At 39.6% G+C, this 23,178-nt stretch overlaps 1 protein-coding gene across 1 annotated transcript in view; it reads right to left on the reverse strand.

Annotated features, from left to right (window-relative positions):
- DSCAM (DS cell adhesion molecule) overlaps window positions 1-23,178 on the reverse strand; it is an 859,941-nt gene that overhangs the window by 219,867 nt on the left and 616,896 nt on the right. Inside the window, 1 exon segment of the mRNA XM_027551145.1 lies at window positions 5,735-5,908. Coding sequence (XP_027406946.1) covers window positions 5,735-5,908 — 174 coding nt within the window.

Raw genomic sequence — 23,178 nt, forward strand, 5'->3', positions numbered from 1 at the left:
AGGAGAAGGGGGTGACAGAGGATGAGACGGTTGGACAGAATCATCAACAGGAATTTGAGCATGGTCCAGAAGATGGTGAAGGACAGGAAGCCTGGGGTGCTGCAGTTCACGGGTTCACAAAGAGTCAGACACGACTGATCGACTGAACAACAGCAGAGCATTCAAATGTGAGTCTGCTACTTCTGTGAGCAGCAAAGAGAAAACACAAACCTGCATCTCTTATGTTTGGAGTACAGAGTGGCCTTTCAGAGTGACCAGGGGAACCTGGGAGCACCCTGTGGGATGGCCTCAGGCCATCATGACCTCCCTGGGGGTCAGCCTAGGGTAGTGCTCCTTCCTCCCCCCAGAGCATCACAGGGCAAGGCTGCAGGTGTTCGTGGGTGAACCTGTCAGTCCTGAGGTGGCACATGAGTGCAGGAAGTTGCAGGGGTTGAATGGACTGTCCAAGGGTGGATATGAACAGATTCTATTTGGGGTGGTGGTGTAGAGTGATGAAATATTGTATTCCACCCCAACACCTACTCTGGCAATAACAGGACAAGAGGTAGCCTGAGGTCAAATCATGTTACTATCCAGAAACAGCCAGGACCTGGGGACTGTCTGACCGGAGTTGGTGCATGCACACTCAGGCATCCCTACATTCTGGGAACACGGAGATCAGGTGGCATGGGACCCAGGGACCTGCTCATAGCGGGGGCCTGAGGACCAAGACTAGACTGGAACCTACGGGTGGACTCTGGGATCCAGAGGTGGGGGAGGGTGGATTCCACGAGTAACAGACTCTCCAGGGAAGCGCCTGCTCCTGTTTGATGAGGGATGCTCTATTGCACAGCATGTGGGAATCAGAAGGGACCTGTGAGAGTGGTGGATGAAAGAAGAGCTGCCTGGCATCGTGGGCTAGAGATCCACATGGAAAGCAATGTTCCCGGAGGCACACAGGCTCAGATTGGCTGGGGCAGAAACCTGGGACAGTGGAGGGTGCAATTTTGCACCTGAGAAGATAGCTCTTCCACTTGAAAGATTCCACAGCTTCAGGAATTGTTTTCTTAGCACAAAAGACCACATTCCCCAGATCCCAAGTGGTCCCTGATGTGGGGGTGGGAGAGACTTCTGCAGCCCCTGATGGTCCTGGGGTGAGGGATGTAGCATGATCACCAGAGGCCAAATTTGATTCAAAGTCGAGCCCAGTTCCCCTGTCCTTTTTGCCAAAAGTCCTGAACATTATCTGGTGTTTTGGGTCCCTATCCCTGGGATGATCTTTCATAAATGATAAATCAGCATTGAGATTATAATGGTGAATCAGAAGCAGGAATACCAACAAAGCTGGAAGGATATGCACTGATTATTTTTTTATCTCATGATGACTTTCTATCTCACGACCTTTCATTCCAAACATGGTTGCCTGCTATCTTCCCTTCCCATGGCCTCTTTATGTCTGACTCCAAAATGGGAGATGGCAGGGAGGCACTCATAAAATTGCTTTATTATTAGAATGGTGGGTTTTGAAATCACTGGAGCGGTGGTAAGAAAACTTCCCAGACAGGAACCCAGTCTGCACCAGGACTTGATTCCCAGCATCCACTGAGTCCTCCTCCAAACCAGGCTCTAGTAGTAGTGTTCGGGTCTTTAAAGTGTATGTAAACTCCAGTGCCAGCCTCCCTGGGCATCCAGAGCTCTCATCTGAGAAGCCACTTTAACTTCCTGACAAACCTGATCAGGTAGAAAGCCCTGTCCTATTGCATTTAAAAATATTTGCAGACCAGTTTTTTTTTTTTAAATGACTTATAGAAAATAGAAAATACTTAATATTTTTACTGAAGGCAGTGCAGTTTCTTTTGAAACATTAAAGAAATCATGCCTGATGCAAGCCTGGGTAGCATCAGATAAGAAGAGCCCAGAACCTCTGTGCTGCAATGTCAGGTATAATCCCGCCATGGCTGCAGGGCTGCTTGCTTGGCAGCTGGGTACCAAGTTTGACTGTGCCAGGCCAGAGTGGAGGCTCTCTATTTCCACTGTCTCCTGTTTTCCTGGTAAAAACTACCTACACACCCACTGGCAGGTCTCCCATGACCATGTGCTCAGCCTAAGCCTGTCAGTGTTCACGGACTCAGTAGTGTTGTTAAGCAAGTACATGAAGATCAAGTGCAAGCCATCACTCTGTTAGCTGTTGTTTTCGTTTAAATGTGATCACTGGAGGAACAGCGTCACTGTGTATCTTCTGTCTCTGTGCTTTTATATCTCTTCTTGAAATTATGTTTTTGCTTTTCAGAGTTTAAACATTGTGCTTTTAGAGGGTTAAAGATACCAGATGCCTGAAGTTGAAATTATGTACAAAGCTTGTTGTTTAGTCACTCAGTCATGTCTGACTCTGCGGTCTTGTGGACTGCAGCACGCTAAGCTTCCGTGTCTGGTTTGCTCAGACTCATGTCCGTCAAGCTGGTGATGCCATCCAATCATCTCATTCTCTGTCATCCCCTTGTCCTCCTGACTTCAGTCTTATACAAAACTACCTGAGGGTTATCAAGAACTGGTAAAATGAACTGTTTCATAAATGCACCTCTCTGCTAATAGTCTATATGGTTTGAGAGACAGAAACTAAGATTGGCCAGCTCTAAGAACATCTGTCTTTGATGAACAAACACTCACTATGAATTTTTCTTTCTCTGGTCCCCTCCACCTACCTGGTACAACATTCAAACACAGTTACCCCTCACTTTGAGTCTTTTGATCTCTTATATTTGCTCTCTCTCCCTCCCATGCCTCTGCTTACCCTCAACAACTCTATCTTTCAAACTGCATCCTTCAGGACTAAACTCTGGCACCCTGAGTGCTGTTCTGTAGTCACTAATTCTACAAGGGATGGGAACCTGTGTGTTCCAGGTGTCCCCCCCTCTGTCCTGACAGGGGTGCCCTCTGCTGGAGCAGAGCTGTCCACACTCAGGCCTGATGGTCCCAAGGAGGGAAAGCCCATTAAGAGGAAGTGGACATCTTTGTGGTCCCATGTCTACTCTAATACCAGCATCAAAAGTATGGAGAGAGAGGTGGGGAAACCTTCAATTTCTGCATTTTCAAATTCTACCCATTTTAAAAGATTTTTTCACTCTGACACCTCCCTTAATCTCCTCAAAATGATGGTGCTGTCCTCCCAGGCATCTCTGTGCACCTTACTCTTTTCCTTGCACTGTGATTAGCAGGCTGTACTCCTGCCTTGCTGTCTCCTTTCTCAAAACATACATTCTTTCATTCATGAAGGCAAGGTCCATGGTTGACTGTATTTACGTCCTTCAGAAGGTTCTGTATCTATTAGAGCCTAGATATGTATTAGTGGGATAGAAAACAATTTTTTTTTAATTGTTATTCTTAACCACCTTGCTCGGGAGATAAGTGGTAATATTAATGAATGTGATTTTTGCAGGAAGATCCCCTAGAGAAGGAAATGGCAACCTACTCCAGTATTCTTGCCTGGGAAATCCCATGGACAGAGGAGCCTGGTGGGCTACAGCCGAAGGGGTCAAAAAGAGTGCGACACAACTTAGCAACTGAGTGACCACCACCACCAGTGAAATGCCTCAGTCAAACATGTGTTAGACTGGTGTAACTCAGTGAACCAATGTTTTAAAAATGACCAATATAGTGTGTTACAGGCTTCGCTTGTGGCTCAGCTGGTAAAGAATCTGCCTGGAATGCGGGAGACCTGGGTTCGATCCCTGGGTTGGGAAGATCCCCTGGAGAAGGGAATGGCCACCCACTCCAGTATTCTGCCCTGGAGAAATGTACTGTACTGTACATGCGCTGTATAGTCCATGGGGTCACAAAGAGCTGGACACAACTAAGCGACATTCACTTTCGCTTTCATAGTGTGTTACAAAATTGTGACTGTGTGCAGTTTCTATTTAAAGGGCAAGAAAGACCAATGGAATAGTGTAACCAAGTATGAAAAGTCATTAATGTTATTTCAAATTCCACATGGTAACTATTTTATTGAAAACCACGACTGATTGAGTTTTGGTATAGAATCACTGAAGAATATCCACAATTATCTGAGAAAGCTACTAAAATATTCTTTCCTTTTCTGACAACATGTCTGTACAAAGCTAAATTTTCTTTATTAATTCAACCAGAACAGTATATTTTAACAGTCTAAATGTAGAAAGAGATATCAGAACTGAACAGTCTTCTATAAAACCATATTTTAAAGGCATTTGTAAAAATGTAAAATGATGCTCCTCTTCTCATTTATTGTTTTGGAAAATAGAATCATTTTTCATTAAAATATGCTATTTTTAGCATGCAAAATATATTCTTTTTGTTGGGGAAAGATGGATCAATATTGGTCAATGTTGGTCCTCAAATCTTGAGTTTCCTTAATATTTCATCAATTTATTATTTTTAAAAATTACCACTTCAACTTTGGATTTAAGTGATATGACTTTTTGTCCTCTAATTATTGCAAATCAGTTTCTCTAGAATATGACATTTAGCAGTCAAAATTATGTATTGATATGTCCACAATGTATTAATATTTCAAAGCAACCTTATTTCAGAACTATAATCTGTTAATGATACAAAAGTATAGCACTAGCCCCAAGCATCCAGTATCATGCATCAAACCTGGACTGGCATCTCGTTTCATACATGATATTTTACATGTTTCGGGAGGAGGGTTCAGGATGGGGAACACATGTATACCCGTGGCGGATTCATTTTGATATTTGGCAAAACTAATACAATTATGTAAAGTTTAAAAATAAAATAAAATTAAAAAAAAAAACAGAAAAACAAAAGTATAGCAATAGATAGCTTGATATTTTCATTGTCATATTAGAAAAAAATAGATTAACTGGAATAAATTCTTGTAGCTAGTCTTTAAGTCTCTGTCTCTCTCACACATAGCACTGAAATTCACTTTTAAGTCCAATCTCCTAATAAATAAGATGGTAGAGATCCTTGAAAACCTATACACAGCATAGTTAAACAAAAGGAAGTCTGATTAAAGCTTGTGGTCAGGAAGACATCTCAATCTACACAGTAGCAAAGCATATAAATGAAGAAAGACGTAAGCCATTCAGTGTAAACTAGATGTACAACCATTTGCTAGTGAGCAATGCTCAGTAGAAGCTGGTCTACTTTATGTCCTCTCTTTGGTGGTTTAGCAACCAAAGTACAAAAATAATTTCACCCTTTCCTATAAGATCTGTCAGCAACATGGACGCTAAGTATAATCCTATATGCTTTATCTTCTTGTAGGGATGTATGTTAATAATGAGGTTTCCAGTTTCTTGATTTCACAGTGATCTTAAAGAAGGAAATCTATGGACAAGCTTGCAAATGACAAAAAGCATGAAGAGACCACTGAAAAGAACACATCTGAGACCTTGCACTAGGCTTTTCCATGATAAAATCAACAGGAGAGAAATCTGGGTGCCAAAGGCAGCAACCCACTCATCGGCTGGGCTGCTCAGAGCCCGAACCCATGGCCAGGGGAGTGGAGGGAGGGAAGCCCAGGGCTCCCTGCCCTGGACACATATTCTGATGCACACTCTGCATATTCTGACAGTCGCTGAACTTCTACTAGCCTCTTCAACTGTATATTTAAGACAGGAAACATCAACCCCCCCAGCTGCAACAAACCACATTTTGTTTTGTTTTGTTTTTAAACAGTGTGCGTGGAGACCACTGAAAATGGAAGCCCCAGAGCCCTATTTAGGTAAAATGAAGAGCTCGTCTTCCTTACTTTTCACCGTGAGGTACATGGACTTGCTGACGTCCGCGCCCACATCGTTGCTGACCTTGCACAGGTAGTAGCCACTGTCTTCTTCCACCACGTGCTTGATCAACAGAGACCCATTGCTGAGGACCTGAATTCGGCCATTCAGGGCAATCGGTTGGAACTGGGGAACCCCAGCACCTGGAATAAAATAAAATAAAGAGGAATGGTGATGCCAACAGGAGTAAATACAGGGAGACAATGAACTCAAGGGCATCAGACAACACGGGGAGGTGACGGATGCTGAACACACATCCCAGCAGACAGGCCCCTGATGTGCCAAGACTCTTTTTTCTTTCTTCTGATAATGAAATTCTTGTTTAGGGAGAAACATGTTTATTTAAAATGATAGCATTTCAAACGTTGAGATAAACAGTAAGAGACCATACAGATAGTTTCCACATAAAAAGCCAGATTTGATGAGCCTTAACTGGTTGATAAATTATTCACAGAAATCACAGTAGAATGACTACAGAAGTAGACATCTTGTGTGTAACTAACTTAATTTGTTGTGTTCCCAGGGACTTAAAATGAATGTAAACAAGAATGCTTCAGGGGGAGGACATTTGAAGACTTCCCACAATGCACACATCTGAGACTACAAGGTGAATACCAATATTGCAGACTTCCCTTCTAAGCATGGTCTAGAAATACAATGTACTATTAATACCATTTAATGTTATTAAATAACTGTTAGATCATTGCACTAAGACAGCGCAATTAAAACACCTTAAAGTGCTTGCATTCAAGGAGATATAGCCCATTTGTCTATGCTATGATCATAAACATGATCCATATAAAAGATTCATATGAAACTATTTTGAAAAATAAACTTAGAAATAATAAAACAGAAGATAAGGGAGATTTCTGGGAAAACAGTAGTTGGTTGAATCAGATGATACTGCTATGTTGCTTTTCCCCCTTCTGGGACTTAGGAGGGTGTGGTCTAGGCCTTGAAAGGCTGATAGGGTTTCTCATATTCTGATCTGAATCTGAAGATTTGGGGAGAATACCCACAGGTGAAGACAACTCCTTCTTTCTAGAGAAAGCCTGAAGCATGGGCCAAATATGTGCTCTAGAGAAGAGCTGCTGGTTTCTGTGTCCCCAGAACCTACGTGGGACCTGAACAGGTGAGAGGTCACCCACTCATGTGGGAAACTTCAGACTTTGTGTATGGGGAAATGAAACAAGAGGGGATACACTTCTTCCTATAGTTTCCCCCATAACTCATCATTTACTTATTGGTGTCCTCAGGTCACAGTGACAGAGACTACTGCTGTGCCTTCTCTTCCCTGTTTCAGCTCCACCAAAGAGACAAAGGAAGTTAACTATGTATCTAAGGGGACCCTCCACAATGAATTTGAAAGGCAAACAGCATTGCTAAAGCAGGTAGGTTCTACCAAAAGAGAACTTCTAGAGAAGATATATGAATTAATTCAAATTTAAAACATAGAATTCCATTTCTGAAAAGGATGGAGAAAGACACAAAAGAATATCACTTCCATTCTAACCACCAAAAGGAGATGGTTAATCTACAAAATCATACTTTTCTTGGAATAAATCACAGAGCAGAAGTCACAGGCAACTGGGTAAAGTTAGTCTGCAAAGAATTTAAAATATCCTACAAGGAGCTATGGCATATGTAAACAATCTCATGTTTGGTAGAGAGTGAGAGAACAAGATCCTGGACATACAAGCAGGAAGAAGTAAAGAACTGGAAATAAGTATAGCCCAATTCAGCTTCTACTCTTTTATGCATCAGAGTATTATAAGATAATAAAATGTTGTAAGATACAAAAAAAAAAAAAAGAAATAAGCAAGCAAGAAGGACCAGAGAGGAAATCATCAACAGTCTTGAAAGCTTAGTATGAAACTGTCGAATAAGAACTTTATGACAACTATGACTAATAACCATAGACAGGTAAGGGATTCAGAAAGAACATTAAAACCATACAAAAGAGAAAGACATAAATAAAATGTTAGAAACAACATTTCTACAATATTAGATGTAAGGAATTCCTTAATCTAATTAGCAGATTGAATACAGTAGAGAAAATAATTAGTGAACCTGAAGCTAGGCCAACAGAAATTATCCAAATTAAAACAAAAAGTGCAAAAGAGTGAAAAAAACAGAATAGGTTGTCCTAGAGCTGTAGAACAATATCAAATATTCTAACACAGGGTAGTGACAGTCTCAAAAAGAGAAGATAGGGGCAGAAGAAATAATATTTGAAATATAGATGACTTTAATATCACTATCAATCATTTTGACTGAACTGAGATTTATAGAACTCTACATCCTAGAACAGCAGATTCCATGCTAGTTTTGAGTGCACATGGAGCAGTTACCCAGAGAGATAGTATTTTGGGCCATAATAAAAAGTTCAATAGATGTTATAAGATAAATTAATACAGATTATGTTCTAGTTCCAGAAAAATATCTATTTCTGTTTTACTGACTATGCTAAAGACTTTGACTGTGTGGATCACAATAAACTGTGGAAAATTCTGAAAGAGATGGGCATACCAGACCACCTGACCTGCCTCTTGGGAAACCTGTATGCGCAGGAAGCAACAGTTAGAACTGGACATGGAACAACAGACTGGTTCCAAATAGGAAAAGGAGTACATCAAGGCTGTATATTGTCACTCTGCTTATTTAACTTATATGCAGAGTACATCATGAGAAATGCTGGGCTGGAAGAAGCACAAGCTGGAATCAAGATTGCCAGGAGAAATATCAATAACCTCAGATATGCAGATGACACCACCCTTATGGCAGAAAGTGAAGAGGAACTAAAAAGCCTCTTGATGAAAGTGAAAGAGGAGAGTGAAAAGGCTGACTTAAAGCTCAACTTTCAGAAAATTGTGATCATGGCATCCAGTCCCATCATTTCATGGCAAATAGATGGTGAAACAGTGGAAACATTGGCTGACTTTATTTTTCTGCGCTCCAAAATCACTGCAGATGGTGACTGCAGCCATGAAATTAAAACATGCTTACTCCTTGGAAGGAAAGTTATGACCAACCTAGACAACATATTCCACTCCAGTGCTCTTGCCTGGAGAATCCCATGGACGGAGGGCCTGGTAGGCTGCAGTCCATGGGGTTGTTAAGAGTCGGACACGACTGAGTGACTTCACTTTCACTTTTCACTTTCCTGCACTGGAGAAGGAAATGGCAACCCACTCCAGTATGCTTGCCTGGAGAATCCCAGGGATGGGTGCCTGGTGGGCCGCTGTCTATGGGGTCACACAGGGTCGGACACAACTGATGTGACTTAGCAGCAGCAGCAGACAGCATATTGAAAAGCAGAGACATTACTTTGTCAACAAAGGTCCGCCTAGTCAAGGCTATGGTTTTTCCAGTGGCATGTATGGATGTGAGAGTTGGACTCTAAAGAAAACTGAGAGCCAAAGAATTGATGTTTTGAACTGTGGTGTTGGAAAAGACTCTTGAGAGTCCCCTGGACTGCAAAGAGATCCAACCAGTCTATCCTAAAGGAGATCGGTCCTGGGTGTTCATTGGTAGGACTGATGTTGAAGCTGATACTCCAATACTTCGGCCCCCTGATGTGGAGAGCTGACTCATTTGAAAAGACCCTGTTGCTGGGAAAGATTGAGGGCAGAAGGAGAAGGTTGATGACAGAGGACGAGATGGTTGGATGGCATCACTGACTCAATGGACATGGGTTTGGATGAACTCTGGGAGTTGGTGATGGACAGGGAGGCCTGGCATGCTGTGGTTCATGGGGTCGCAAAGAGTTGGACACAACTGAGCGACTGAACTGATGTTCTAGTTCCACAGAAAAACTAACATTGAGATCAATAACAGAAATGTATCTGGGAAAAACCTCAAATATTTGAAAATTAAACAATGCAATTCTAAATAACTCATGAGTCAAAGAAGAAATCACCAAAATAATTAGAAGATATATATATATATATACACACACATATATTTTTGAGTTGAATAAGAATGTAAATACAGTATATCAAAATGCATGGAATGCAGTTAAAAGCAACACTTAGATGGAAGTTTGTAGCATTAATGTTTGTGTTGGAAAAGGAAAAAGATCGCACATCAGTGATCCCCCTTCAGAAGCTATTCAAAAAGAGCAAATAAAATCCAAAGTTAGGAGAAATAAGGAAATTAATAGCGAGAAAAACTGAAATCGATGAAATAAGAAAACATAAAAAAACTAAAGAAAAAATCAATAAAACAAAAATATAGTTCTTCAAAAAAAATATATGATAGATAAACCTCTATCAGGACTGGTCAAGAAGAAGGGAGAGATATAAGCTACAAATAAAAATCATGAAAGAGGCTATCACTGCAGCCCTTACTTGAATTAAGAGGATAATAGAAAAATATTAGGAATAATTTTGTGCCAATAAATTTGAAAAGTTTTATTAAATAATAAATTTCTGGGACAAAACAAACTCTCAAAGAACAGTCTGGAAAAATTAGATAACCTTAATAGTCCCATATCTATAAATACTTTTAATTTATTGTTAAAAATCTCCCACAAGAATATTCAAAGCCGAGACAGCTTCAGTAGTGAGGTTAGCTAACACTTAAAAAAATACCAATTTTACATGAAGTCTTTCAGAAAATACAAGAGGAAGGTGTACTTTATCACTGATTTTATGAGGCCAACATCATCTCAATGCCAAAATCAAATAAATACCTTAGAACTACTGATCAAAATCTACAACGAACCCAGACATAAAAATCCGTAACCAAATGTTAGCAAGTTAGGTTTATCAACATATAAAAAAAAAATATGACCAAGTGAAATTTAATCTAGGAATGCAAGGTTGGTTTAAATTCAAAGATTAGTTAATGAAATTCTTCATATCAACAGACCAACAAAGAAGCACAATATGATTACTTGAATGAATACAAAGAAAGAATAAAAAATATTTTATAGAATTCAGCAATCTGATAAGACCCTGGTAAAAATCTCATAGTAAACTAGTTGTAAAATGGAATAACTTGAGAAAAGATTTGAAAAAAGTCCCAACTAGCATCATTTTTTTACTCAATTGTAAAAACTATTTTCCACCAAAGATCAAGAAAGAGACAAGGAGTTCTGGTCTTGACCTTTTTATTCAAGGTTATTCTGAAGATTCTAGCAAGAACAATAGAAAAAGTAAAAGAAATAAAGTGCACATATATTAGAAAAGAAGAATGGAACTGCCTTCCCTCATGGATGACAGAATTATTTATAGATGATCAAAAGTGCCTATAAAACAGTTGCTAGAAAAATAAGTGAGTTTAGCAAAGTCATAGAACACATGGATACATCAAAATATAAAATTTAAAGCTAATTGTATCTATATATGTAACAGGTAATGGGAAACTGAAATTTTTAAAAAGCAATAATATTGCATTAAAGCATGAAATATTTGGAGATAAATTTTAACAAGATAAATGCAAGATTGGCCTATTGAAAACTGCAAAAGTTGTTGCTAACAATTATAGAAGACCTAAATAAATGGAGATGGACTATTCATTATACTATGTTCATGGATAGAAATTCTCAATATTTTCAGTGATTGGAAATCTTTTTCTATAAAAGGCCAAAGAACAAATTGGTTTGCAATCTGTCACAAATATTTTATGTTTGCAAGTCTGTGACATTCCTTTTTTCTGTCATTGAAGCATGAAAGCAGTGATAGAAAATACATGTGTGTGTGTGGGTACTTAGTTGATCAGTCGTGTCCGACTCTTGTGACCCCATAGACTGTAGCCTCCTAGGCTCCTCTGTCCATGGGATTCTCCAGTCAAGAATATTGGAGTGGGTTGCCATTTCCTTCTCCAGGGGATCTTCCCGACCCAGGAATCGAACCCAGGTCTTTTGCACTGGAGGCATACTCTTTATTCATTGAGCTACAGAGGAAGCCAAATACATAAATCAGCACAATCATGTTTCAATAACACTTATTTACAAAAGCAGGTTTTGAGCAGGATTTGACTTATGGTTCAGTTTGCTGACATCTGATTTAAAGGTATTACTGATAAAAAAAAAAAAAAAAAAAGTATATGGATGTAAGTGAAAGTGACTCAGTCATGTCTGACTCTTTGGAATTCTCCAGGCCAGAATACTGGAGAGGGTAGCCTTTCCCTTTGTCAGGGAATCTTCATAACCCCAGGACTGAACCCAGGTATCCTGCATTGCAGGCAGATTCTTTACCAGCTAAGCCACAAGGGAAGCCCAAGAATACTGGAGTGGGTAGCCTATCCCTTCTCAGCGGATCTTCTCAACCCAGGGATCGAACTGGGGTCTCCTGCTTTGCAGGCAGAGTCTTTACCAACTGAGCTATCAGGGAAGCCCATATGGAAGGATGTAAAGTTAGAGGAGTGGTATATACTAGCAATACTCACACATCTGCTTTAGTTCTGTATCTCATATATAATGTATGAAACAGATTTCTGTGGTGGCTTAGACAGCCTTTCATAACATCATTCTAATAGATAAATGGTTTTAATTCATCTTATTTATAAAGAATTCAAAATCAGGGATGAAAAAAACATTATAGTAGTTTTTAATGTTGAGTTTTCCAAAAAGTTTGTTTGGAAAGATGTCATGCAATAGTCATGGAAAAATGCAAACAAATGTTTTGGCCAACTCAATACTTTCGGAGCTACTTTCTTCAGTATCAGCTACTGGTTGTTTTATAAAGTAAGATGAAACGAGCAAAATTATTCCTACACCTTTTACTCCTTGGGAATAGACCAAAAAATTATCAAAATGCATAACATGCAAAATTACAACAGAAACACATACAATATTAATTATTTAAAACTTAATTCATATGAATATTCACAGAATATTTAAACAGATGTTTGATGATTAATGAAAATATTTGCCATAAGGGTGGTGTCATCTACATATCTGAAGTTATTGATATTTCTCCTGACAATCTTGATTCCAGTTTGTGCTTCATCCAGACTGGCATTTTGCATGACATACTCTGCATATAAGTTAAATAAGCAGGGTGACAATATACAGCCTTGACGTACTTCTTTCCCAATTTGGAACCAGTCCTTTGTTTCATGTCCAGTTCTAACTGTTTCTTCTTGACATGCATACAGGTTTTGCAGGAGACAGGTAAGGTGGTCTGGTATTCCCATCTGTTTAAGAATTTTCCAGTTTGTTGTGATCCACACAGTTAAAGGCTTTAGCATAGTCAATGAAGCAGAATTAGATATTTTTCTGGATTTCTCTTCCTTTTTCTATGATCCAGTGGACGCTGGTAATGTGATCTCTGGTTCCTCTTCCTTTTCTAAGTCCAGCTTGCACATCTGGAAGTTCTTGGTTCATGTACTGTTGAAGCCTAACTTGAAGGATTTTGAGCATTACTTTGCTAGTGTGTGAAATGAGTGCAACTGTGCAGTAGTTTGAAGATTCTTTAGCATAGCCTTTCTTTGGGATTGGAATGAAAACTGACCTTTTCTCCTTTAAGCACATATAAAATTGTGCTTTGTCTTTACAAAATAGTGATTATTGTCCAATTACTAAGCACCCACTATGTGGTGGATCCAGGGCAGTTTGCTATGGTTACAAAAGATGGCATCCTCTTTGTCAGCTTCTCTCTCTCAGGTCAGAACCCTCACTCTGGGGAAATGTGAGCTGTTACATTGTAAGCCTACCTGTAAAGAGAGTTCCTCAAGGGTTTTCTTCAAACAAAGTTCTGTGAGAAGCTGGATCCTGCCAGCAACCACACAAGTGGGCTTGGACTTTGAGATGACTGCATCCCTGGCCAGAAACCTGACTGCGGCGCTGAGAGACCTTCATCTAGAGCACTCGACTAAGCCGTACTCAGACTCCTGCCCCAAAGAAATCCGAAGATCGTAAGAATTCATTATCATTGTTAAGTCACCAAGCTTAGGGGTTATCTGTTACACAGCAAGCAATCTCCAGTACACTGGGAGAAACTAGGTAATCAGGAAGGCACTCAGTTCCTCAGCTTCCTTATCTGTAAAATGCATTAATCACAGGTCCTCCTTCATAAGGTGGTAGAGACATTTAAATTCTTAAACTGGTGGTAGGGCATAGAGTATGTACACACTATTGCTGCTTGTTTTTTCTAATTCCTGTTCTAATTCTTTAATCATTTAATGCTAGTTGACTTTAGATCTTTCCTATTCCACAAGACTAAGGACCATGTTTCAGTGGACCTCTCTGCTTATCAATCAGTTCAATAGAAAGATATAGTGGAAAAGAGGCTCTTTGGTAAATCCTTGGAGTGGAATTCTGTATATTTTAGTGCTAAAATGTATTGTGAAGTTGCTTAGTAAAACATGGAGCTATTTTATTTCCACCGGTTGGGGTTCATTTTTCCCTCAGACACGTGCAATATTACTTTTTTTGATCTTCATCAATATGGTATATATCTCATTATTTTAATTTACATGATTTTACTAATTTTTGTATTACTTTTTGCCTTTGCTTATAAATGTTCACTCACTAAGTCATGTCTGACTCTTTGACACTCTATGAACTGCAGCACGCCAGCTCCCTTGTGCGCCAGTGTGTCCCAGAGTTTACTCAAATTCATGTCAATTAAGTCAATGATGCTGTCTAACCATCTCATCCTCTGCCACCCTCTTCTCGTTTTATCTTCAATCTTTTCCAGCATCAGGGTCTTTTCCAAGGTGTCAGTTCTTTGCATCAGGTGACCTGATTGGAATTTCAGCTTCAGCATCAGTCTTTGTAATGAATCTTCAAGACTGATTTCCTTTAGGATGGACTGGTTTGATTTCCTGGCTGTCCAAGGGACTCTTAAGAGTCTTCTCAGAACTACAATTTGAAAGCATCAATTCTTTGGTGCTCAGCCTTCTTTATGGTCCAACTCTCACATCCATACATGACTACTGAAAAAACCATAGCTTTGACTATACAGACCTTTGTTGCAAAGTGACATCTCTGCTTTTTATTGCGCTGTCTAGGTTTGCCATAGCCTTCATTCCAAGGAGAAAGCATCTTTTAATTTCACGCCTTCTGACCTGGGGAACTCATCTTCTGGTGTCGTATCTTTTTGCTTTTTCACATTATTCAGGGTTATTGTAGCAAGAATGCTGGAGTGGTTTTCCCTTCACTCCACCAGGAGATTACGTTTTGTCAGAACTCTTCACTCTGACCCATCCATCTTGGGAGGCCCTGCATGGCATAGCTTCATTGACTTACACAAGCCCTTTTGCCACAACAAGGCTATGATCTATGAAGGGATGCTCATAGATAAGTGAGCATCTTTTAATGAATTTGTACTTGTTTTTTGGAGATCATTATGTCTATATTCTTTGCTATATTCATGTATCTACTGGATACATCAGTAACCTCAGATATGCAGATGATACCACACTTATGGCAGAAAGTGAAGAAGAACTAAAGAGCCTCTTGATGAAAGTGAAAGAGAGAATGAAAACTCTGACTTAAAACTCAACATTCAAAAAAATGAAGATCCCATCACTTCCTGGCAAATAGATGGGGAAACAACGGAAACAGTGAGAGACTACTTTTGGAGGTTCCAAAATCACTGCAGATGGTGATTGCAGCCATGAAATTAAAAGATGCTTGCTCCTTGGAAAAAAGCTATGACCAACCTAGACAGCATATTAAAAAGCAGAGACATTACTTTGCCAACAAAAGTCTATCTAGTGAAGGCTATGGATTTTCCAGTAGTCATGTATGGATTTTCCAGTAGTCATGTATGGATGTGAGAGTTGGGGTATAAAGAAAGCTGAGTGCTGAAGAATTGATGCTTTTGAACTGTGGTGTTGAAGAAGACTCTTGAGAGTTCCTTGGATGGCAAGGAGATCATATCAGTCCATCCTAAAGGAAATCAGTCTTGAATATTCTTTGGAAGAACAGATGCTGAAACTGAAACTCCAATACTTTGGCCACCTGATGTGAAGAACTGATTCATTGGAAAAGACCCTGATGGTGGGAAAGATTGAAGGTAGGAGGAGAAGAGGATGAGATGGCTTAATGGTTTCATCGACTAGATGGACATTAGTTTGAGGAAGCTCTGGGAGTTGGTGCTGTGCAGGGAAGCCTGGTGTGCTGCAGTCCATGCAGTCACAAAGAGTTTAGTCGACTGAACTAAACTGCTGGATTTTGTCTTTTTCTTCTTTTGCCAAAGCACTTTGAGTCCTAAAAATGATTCTATATTCCTATTTTTAGAAAACTTTATTTTTCTTCATGTTGTTTCAATCAGGATTGCGTTTTAGATATTATCAGCTACCTTTTCATCATTTATTGAGATGATCATACTCCTTTTTATTATAAAAGTTTATTGCATCTTTTAAGGTCTGGTTTCATAAATTATAAAACTCCTTCTTATGGATAATATGTTCATTATGGTAAGGATAAATATTATTGAACCTTAAAAATCAGAGGAAAAAGACTTTGATTTTTATTTATGTGCTTAATTTTGGTAAACTGTTTGAAAAGTCTATAAATGCTATCGATGCCTTTCTCAAAGTTAACTGCAAATTGGGAGCCAGATCTAGACTAATACACACAACCTGAAAATTCAGCCAAATGTAGGATTTTTAAATATATCCATAAGGCAGCAAATCAGGAAATCTGAAAATGCTATGGAATTTACAAATTATATAAAAATGTGTTACAAAGCCCTGAAACATCAAAATGCTGATAGAATGTGAGAAATTTATAGGATTGTTCATGTCAAAAACACAAATGCTTTCTTTTCCTTGAAGAATTTTCACCAGAGAAATACAATATTTGACCCATCTATAGTAAAAGAGTTACAATAAAATTCAGCTTCATTGCTAAGCCTTCTCAGTTGAGTAGCTGAAGAAGATTATCTATTAATTCCTATGTGGACTGAGAGCAGTCTCTTCATTACTAAAAGATCCTAGTGGAGAAGAGACAATGTATAAGTGCAGTTGAATACCATTATATCTTTTTTTTTTTTTCATCAGAAAATGAACCAAACTTGATGGGATATAGCATTTATACATGTGATCATGCTAAACAGAGTCATTCATCCACCATATGGACAACAGTTCCAATGGTGAGCACATGTTCAATCAGAGGAAAGTGGACTTGGCCTTGACTTGACAGAATTATAGTTCATTGACTTTAGATGCATCATTATCATAAAGAACAAAATTTAACACAGTGCACACACTATTTCAAAAATCTGCAATCCTGTTAGCATAACGTAAGCACTTTGGGTAATTAGCTAGAAGATACACTTACAAAACCAGAAATCATTAATTAAAACTTGGTCAGTTTTCTGTGGCTAGTTGAGGTCAAGTGGGGACCATTTTAATGCTCCATTACATGAAAAGAAAGTGTTCACACATTATGTAAGGCACACACTGAATGACTGGGTATGTTCCTACTGCGTGACCCTTCTTATTTATTGAAAAGCTATGTCTAGCAGGACTTTCAAGAACTGAGAGGATGGAAACAGGAAAAAGAGAAACCGAGTGTTGCCAAGTAAGCCTGCTTTGAAGGCAGCAGTAAACACCATCTTTGTTTCATCTCCGCTTCCCTTTGAGGTCTTTGCAGGTCTATAGGGAGAGGATTTGACCAAGAATCAGAACTGAGTTCTAATGGTATCTCTGAATCCTAAGGAACTGGGCCCTTGAGCAAGTATTAGCTTATTCTGTCTGCATCCTTGATGTCATCATATATGAGATGGGAAGAAGAACCCGTTTCTAAGCCATATAGATTGTTCACACAAAAGGGAACAAGGCTGCATGAATGCAAGTGGGCATCAGTGCCCATATGCTGGGACCAGAAGATGCTGGTCAATGAGAACACTCAGAGAGTTTCTTGGAAGGTGAAAGATGATTTTTCTGTAGGAGAAAATAGGAAGGATATGGCTTTCTGCTCCCTAGGCTGCACCCTAGATGACCAGGCTCTACGTTATTTCTCTCCTGCACCAAAGAATCAAAGCATAGTCCCTTTATATATATATATTTTTTTTTAATTGGAGGCTAATTACTTTACAATATTGTATTGGTTTTGCCATACATTGACATAAATCCACCACGGGTGTACATGTGTTCCCTATCCTGAACCCCCCTCCCACCTCCCTCCCCATCCCATCCCTCTGGGTCATCCCAGTGCACCAGCCCCGAACATCCTGTGTCATGCATCAAAACTGGACTGGCGATTTGTTTCACATGTGATAATATACATGTTTCAATGCCATTCTCCCAAATCATCCCACCCTCGCCGTCTCCCACAGAGTCCAAAAGACTGTTCTATATATCTGTGTCTCTTTTGATGTCTTGCATACAGGGTTATCATTACCTTCTTTTTAAATTCCATATATATGCATTAGTATACTGTATTGGTGTTTTTCTTTCTGGCTTACTTCACTCTGTATAATAGGCTCCAGTTTCACCCACTTCATTAGAACTGATTCAAATGTATTCTTTTTAATGGCTGAGTAATACTCCATTGTGTATATGTACCACAGCTTTCTTATCCATTTGTCTGCTGATGGACATCTATGTTGTTTCCATGTCCTGGCTATTATAAACAGTGCTGCGATGAACATTGGGGTACACGTGTCTCTTTCAATTCTGGTTTCCTCAGTGTGTATGCCCAGCAGTGGGATTGCTGGGTCGTATGGCAGTTCTATTCCAGTTTTTTAAGGAATTTCCATACTGTTCTCCATAGTGGCTGTACTAGTTTGCATTCCCACCAACAGTGTAAGAGAGTTCCTTTGTCTCCACACCCTCTCCAGAATTTATTGCTTGTAGGCTTTTGGATAGCAGCCATTCTGACTGGCGTGAAATGGTACCTCATTGTGGTTTTGATCTGCATTTCTCTAATAATGAGTGATATTGAGCATCTTTTCATGTGTTTGTTAGCCATCTGTATGTCTTCTTTGGAGAAATGTCTGTTTAGTTCTTTGGACCATTTTTTGATTGGGTCGTTTATTTTTCTGGAATTGAGCTGCAGGATTGCTTGTGTATTTTTGAGATTAATTCTTTGTCAGTTGCTTCATTTGCTACTATTTTCTCCCATTCTGAAGGCTGTCTTTTCACCTTGCATATAGTTTCCTGTGTTGTGCAGAAGCGTTTAATTTTAATTAGGTATCATTTGTTTATTTTTGCTTTTATTTCCAATATCCTGGAAGGTGGGTCATAGAGGATCCTGCTGTGATGTATGTCAAAGAGTGTTTTGCCTATGTTCTCCTCCAGGAGTTTTATAGTTTCTGGTCTTATGTTTAGATCTTTAATCCATTTTAAGTTTATTTTTGTGTATGGTGTTAGAAAGTGTTCTAGTTTCATTCTTTTACAAGTGGTTGACCAGTTTTCCCAGCACCACTTGTTAAAGAGATTGTTTTTTCTCCATTGTATATTCTTGCCTCCTTTGTCAAAGATAAGGTGTCTATAGGTGTGTGGATTTATCTCTGGGCTTTCTATTTTGTTCCATTGATCTATATTTCTGTCTTTGTGCCAGTATCATACTGTTTTGATGACTGTGGCTTTGTAGTAGAGCCTGAAGTCAGGCAGGTTGATTCCTCCAGTTCCATTCTTCTTTCTCAAGATTGCTTTGGCTATTTGAGGTTTTTTGTATTTCCATACAAATTGTGAAATTATTTGTTCTAGCTCTGTGAAAAATACTGTTGATAGCTTGATATGGATTGCATTGAATCTATAGATTGCTTTGGGTAGTATACTCATTTTCACTATATTGATTCTAAAACCTGACAAAGATGCCACAAAAAAAGAAAACTACAGGCCAATATCACTGATGAACATAGATGCAAAAATCCTTAACAAAATTCTAGCAAATAGAATCCAACAACATATTAAAAAGATCATACATCATGACCAAGTGGGCTTTATCCCAGGGATGCAAGGATTCTTCAATATCCACAAATCAATCAATGTAATACATCACATTAACAAATTGAAAAATAAAAAACATGATTATCTCAATAGATGCAGAGAAAGCCTTTGACAAAATTCAACATCCATTTATGATAAAAACCCTCCAGAAAGCAGGAATAGAAGAAGCATACCTCAACATAATAAAAGTGATATATGACAAACCCACAGCAAACATTATCCTCAATGGTGAAAAATTGAAAGCATTTCCCCTAAAGTCAGGAACAAGACAAGGGTGCCCACTTTTACCACTACTATTCAACATAGTTTTGGAAGTTTTGGCCACAGCAATCAGAGCACAAAAAGAAATAAAAGGAATCCAAATTGGAAAAGAAGAAGTAAAACTCTCACTGTTTGCAGATGACATGATCCTCTACATAGAAAACCCTAAAGACTCCACCAGAAAATTACTAGAACTAATCAATGAGTATAGCAAAGTTGGAGGATATAAAATCAACACACAGAAATCCCTTGCATTCCTATACACTAATAATGAGAAAATACAAAGAGAAATTAAGGAAACAATTCCATTCAGCATTGCAACAAAAAGAATAAAATACTTAAGAATACATCTACCTAAAGAAACAAAAGACCTATGTATAGAAAACAATAAAACACTGGTGAAAGAAATCAAAAAGGACACTGATAGATGGATAAATATACCGTGTTCATGGATCAGAAGAATCAATATAGTGAAAATGAGCATAGTCCCTTTTGACCTTATGGAGAAAGCAGTGTTCTCCTGAGGAAGGGACTTACTTTCCTTTCTCAGGGAGAGGGCTTTCCTGCTCTGAGAAGAGTTGGTGGGTTGAAGGGAGTAAGTAGACACAAAGATGGGGTGAGGATGGGATAAATAGAGTAAGTGTCCAAAGAACAGCAGCTGGACCTGTTTCAGGTGTGGTTGTGAGAAGGGAATCCTTGATCGGTGACAGAGGGCTGGTTTCTAGGAGTCTTGTTCCAGAGAAGAACTCCAAAGTGGACAGAGGCACAGCTCTGAGACAGGGGTCCAATTTCCGGCTGGGGGGCTATTCCCAAACCCAAAGAAAGAAGCTTCCATATGGTACACAATGCGCACACAACATTTTGTCTCTATGTTTGCATCAGAGAGTGCCTGTCTATCTCAGCACTACTGTTGTACTTCTAAACTCTTCTCTAAATTCCAGGGATGGGAAGCCTGAGAAGAACATTTTCTTGGCTGATTTGTCATGATTCTGGTTTATATTTCACCAGTGAGAGGCACCTGAATACGACTTGGAAGTGGAAGGAAGGAGAAATCACAATTCTTCTGTAGAAGCAGCCAGTCCCTGCATGTGTAGACAACAGACATCCAAACCCAGAACAAATTACCACTTCATTCTAGGGTACTGGGGACCGCAAACGGTTCCCGTGTTTGTTAAGTTCCTGAAAGGCAGCTGACTCCCTCCCCTCCTTCTAAAAATATGCATGCATCTAATGTCCTATACTAAATTCCTTCCTGATACAACATCACACCCTTACTAGGACAGCATCAAGGTTGCTGTTGCTGTTGTTAAGTTATTAAGTCCTGTCTGACTCTTTGCAACTCCATGGACTGCAGCATGGCAGGCTCTTCTGTCCTCCACTGTCTCCCAGAGTTTGCTAAAATTCATGTCTGTTGAGTCAGTGATGCGATCTCACCATCTCATCCTCTGTCTCCCCCTTCTCCTCCTGCCTTCAATCTTTCCCAGCATCAGGGTCCTTTCCAATGAGTTGGCTCTTCGCATCAGGTGGCCAAAGTACTGGAGCTTCAGCTTTAGCATCAATCCTTCAAATGAATTTTCAGGGTTGATTTCCTTTAAGATTGACTAGTTTGATCTCTGTGCTGTCCTAGGGGCTCTCAAGAGTCTTCTCCAGCATCATAATTCAAAAGTATCAAGGTCATTTCTTTTGTAAATTTTAATCTTGTTCAGTTCAGTTCAGTCGCTCAGTCATGTCTGACTCTTTGCGACCCCATGAATCGCAGCACACCAGGCCTCCCTGTCCATCACCAACTCCCAGAGTCCACCCAAGCCTATGTCCATCGAGTCAGTGATGCCATCCAACCGCCTCATCCTCTGTCATCCCCTTCTCCTGCCCTCAATCTTTCCCAGCATCAGTGTCGTATCAAATGAATCAGCTCTTTGCATCAGGTGGCCAAAGTATTGGAGTTTCAGCTTCAACATCAGTCCTTCCAATGAACACCCAGGACTGATCTCCTTTAGGATGGACTGGTTGCATCTCCTTGCAGCCCAAGGGACTCTCAAGAGTCTTCTCCAACACCACAGTTCAAAAGCATCAATTCTTCAGAGCTCAGTTTTCTTTATAGTCAAACTCTCACATCAATACATGACTACTGGAAAAACCATAGCCTTGACTAGACCTTTGTTGACAAAGTAATGTCTCTGCTTTTCAATATGCTGTCTAGGTTGGTCATAACTTTCCTTCCAAGGAGTAAGCATCTTTTAATTTCAAGGCTGCAATCACCATCTGCAGTGATTTTGGAGCCCAGAAAAATAAAGTCAGTCACTGTTTCCACTGTTTCCCCATCTGTTTCCCATGAAGTGATGGGACAGATGCTATGATCTTAGTTTCCTGAATGTTGAGCTTTAAGCCAACTTTTCACTCTCCTCTATCACTTTTATCAAGAGGCTCTTTAGTTCCTCTTCACTTTCTGCCATAAGTGTGGTGTCATCTGCATATCTGAGGTTATTGATATTTCTCCTGGCAATCTTGTTAGGTCTATCCTAAAGAATCCTATCCTATGAAAACAAGTGAACTTAGGTGGCCTACACTAGTACCTGCCCAGGGGTTGTTAGAACTTGGTGGTCCACTAGTTTATCATGCTGATTTCATAACTTTTATGCTGTACTTAAACTGCAAGTGTCTTTTTTTTTCCTTCAAGATGGAATACAGTTCTCTCACTCACTTATCAGAAAATGGAACTATGAACTGCGTGACTCAGTACTAGCTGAAGGGATACGCAACACTGGATAAAGTTTGAGTGGCTGAATTTTGCTGATGCCATCACAGCTTTGTATTGGGATGGTGGGCTGTGAGGCACCCCTGCAGCTGTGTTGATTATATGAGGTTTTCAGTTACCATCTCCCTGGAGAAAGAGATCTCCAAACATGTGTCCTCAGTGTGGCTATTCCTATCCACAATAGGACAAGTTAGAAAGTTCCTGGGGAGAGTCAATGAAAAAGAAGGAAGACAGAGGAGTGGAGAAAAAGAAGTGGGCACAGGATGGACCAGGAGTCCATTTTCCTGGTGACTCTACCAAGGCTCAGGGTAATTGCAGCTTCCTTGGGTGTGGGATTGAGGGAGCATGGTCTATGGTGGTCTTGATGCAGCTTCTAGAGCCAGAGACTCCACGTATTTTAGCATAGAGGAAGGCAGAAGTTATCCACCCCTGGTTGTTTTATTCTACCAACAAAGGAAGAAAGTAAAACAACACAATGATCACTCATCCTCTCTGTTCTGCTTGAAACAGAGCAAGACCCTATGGTCCTTGTCCACACAA

The sequence above is a fragment of the Bos indicus x Bos taurus genome, chromosome 1, assembly GCF_003369695.1.
Source record: "Bos indicus x Bos taurus breed Angus x Brahman F1 hybrid chromosome 1, Bos_hybrid_MaternalHap_v2.0, whole genome shotgun sequence".
Lineage (NCBI taxonomy): Eukaryota > Metazoa > Chordata > Mammalia > Artiodactyla > Bovidae > Bos > Bos indicus x Bos taurus.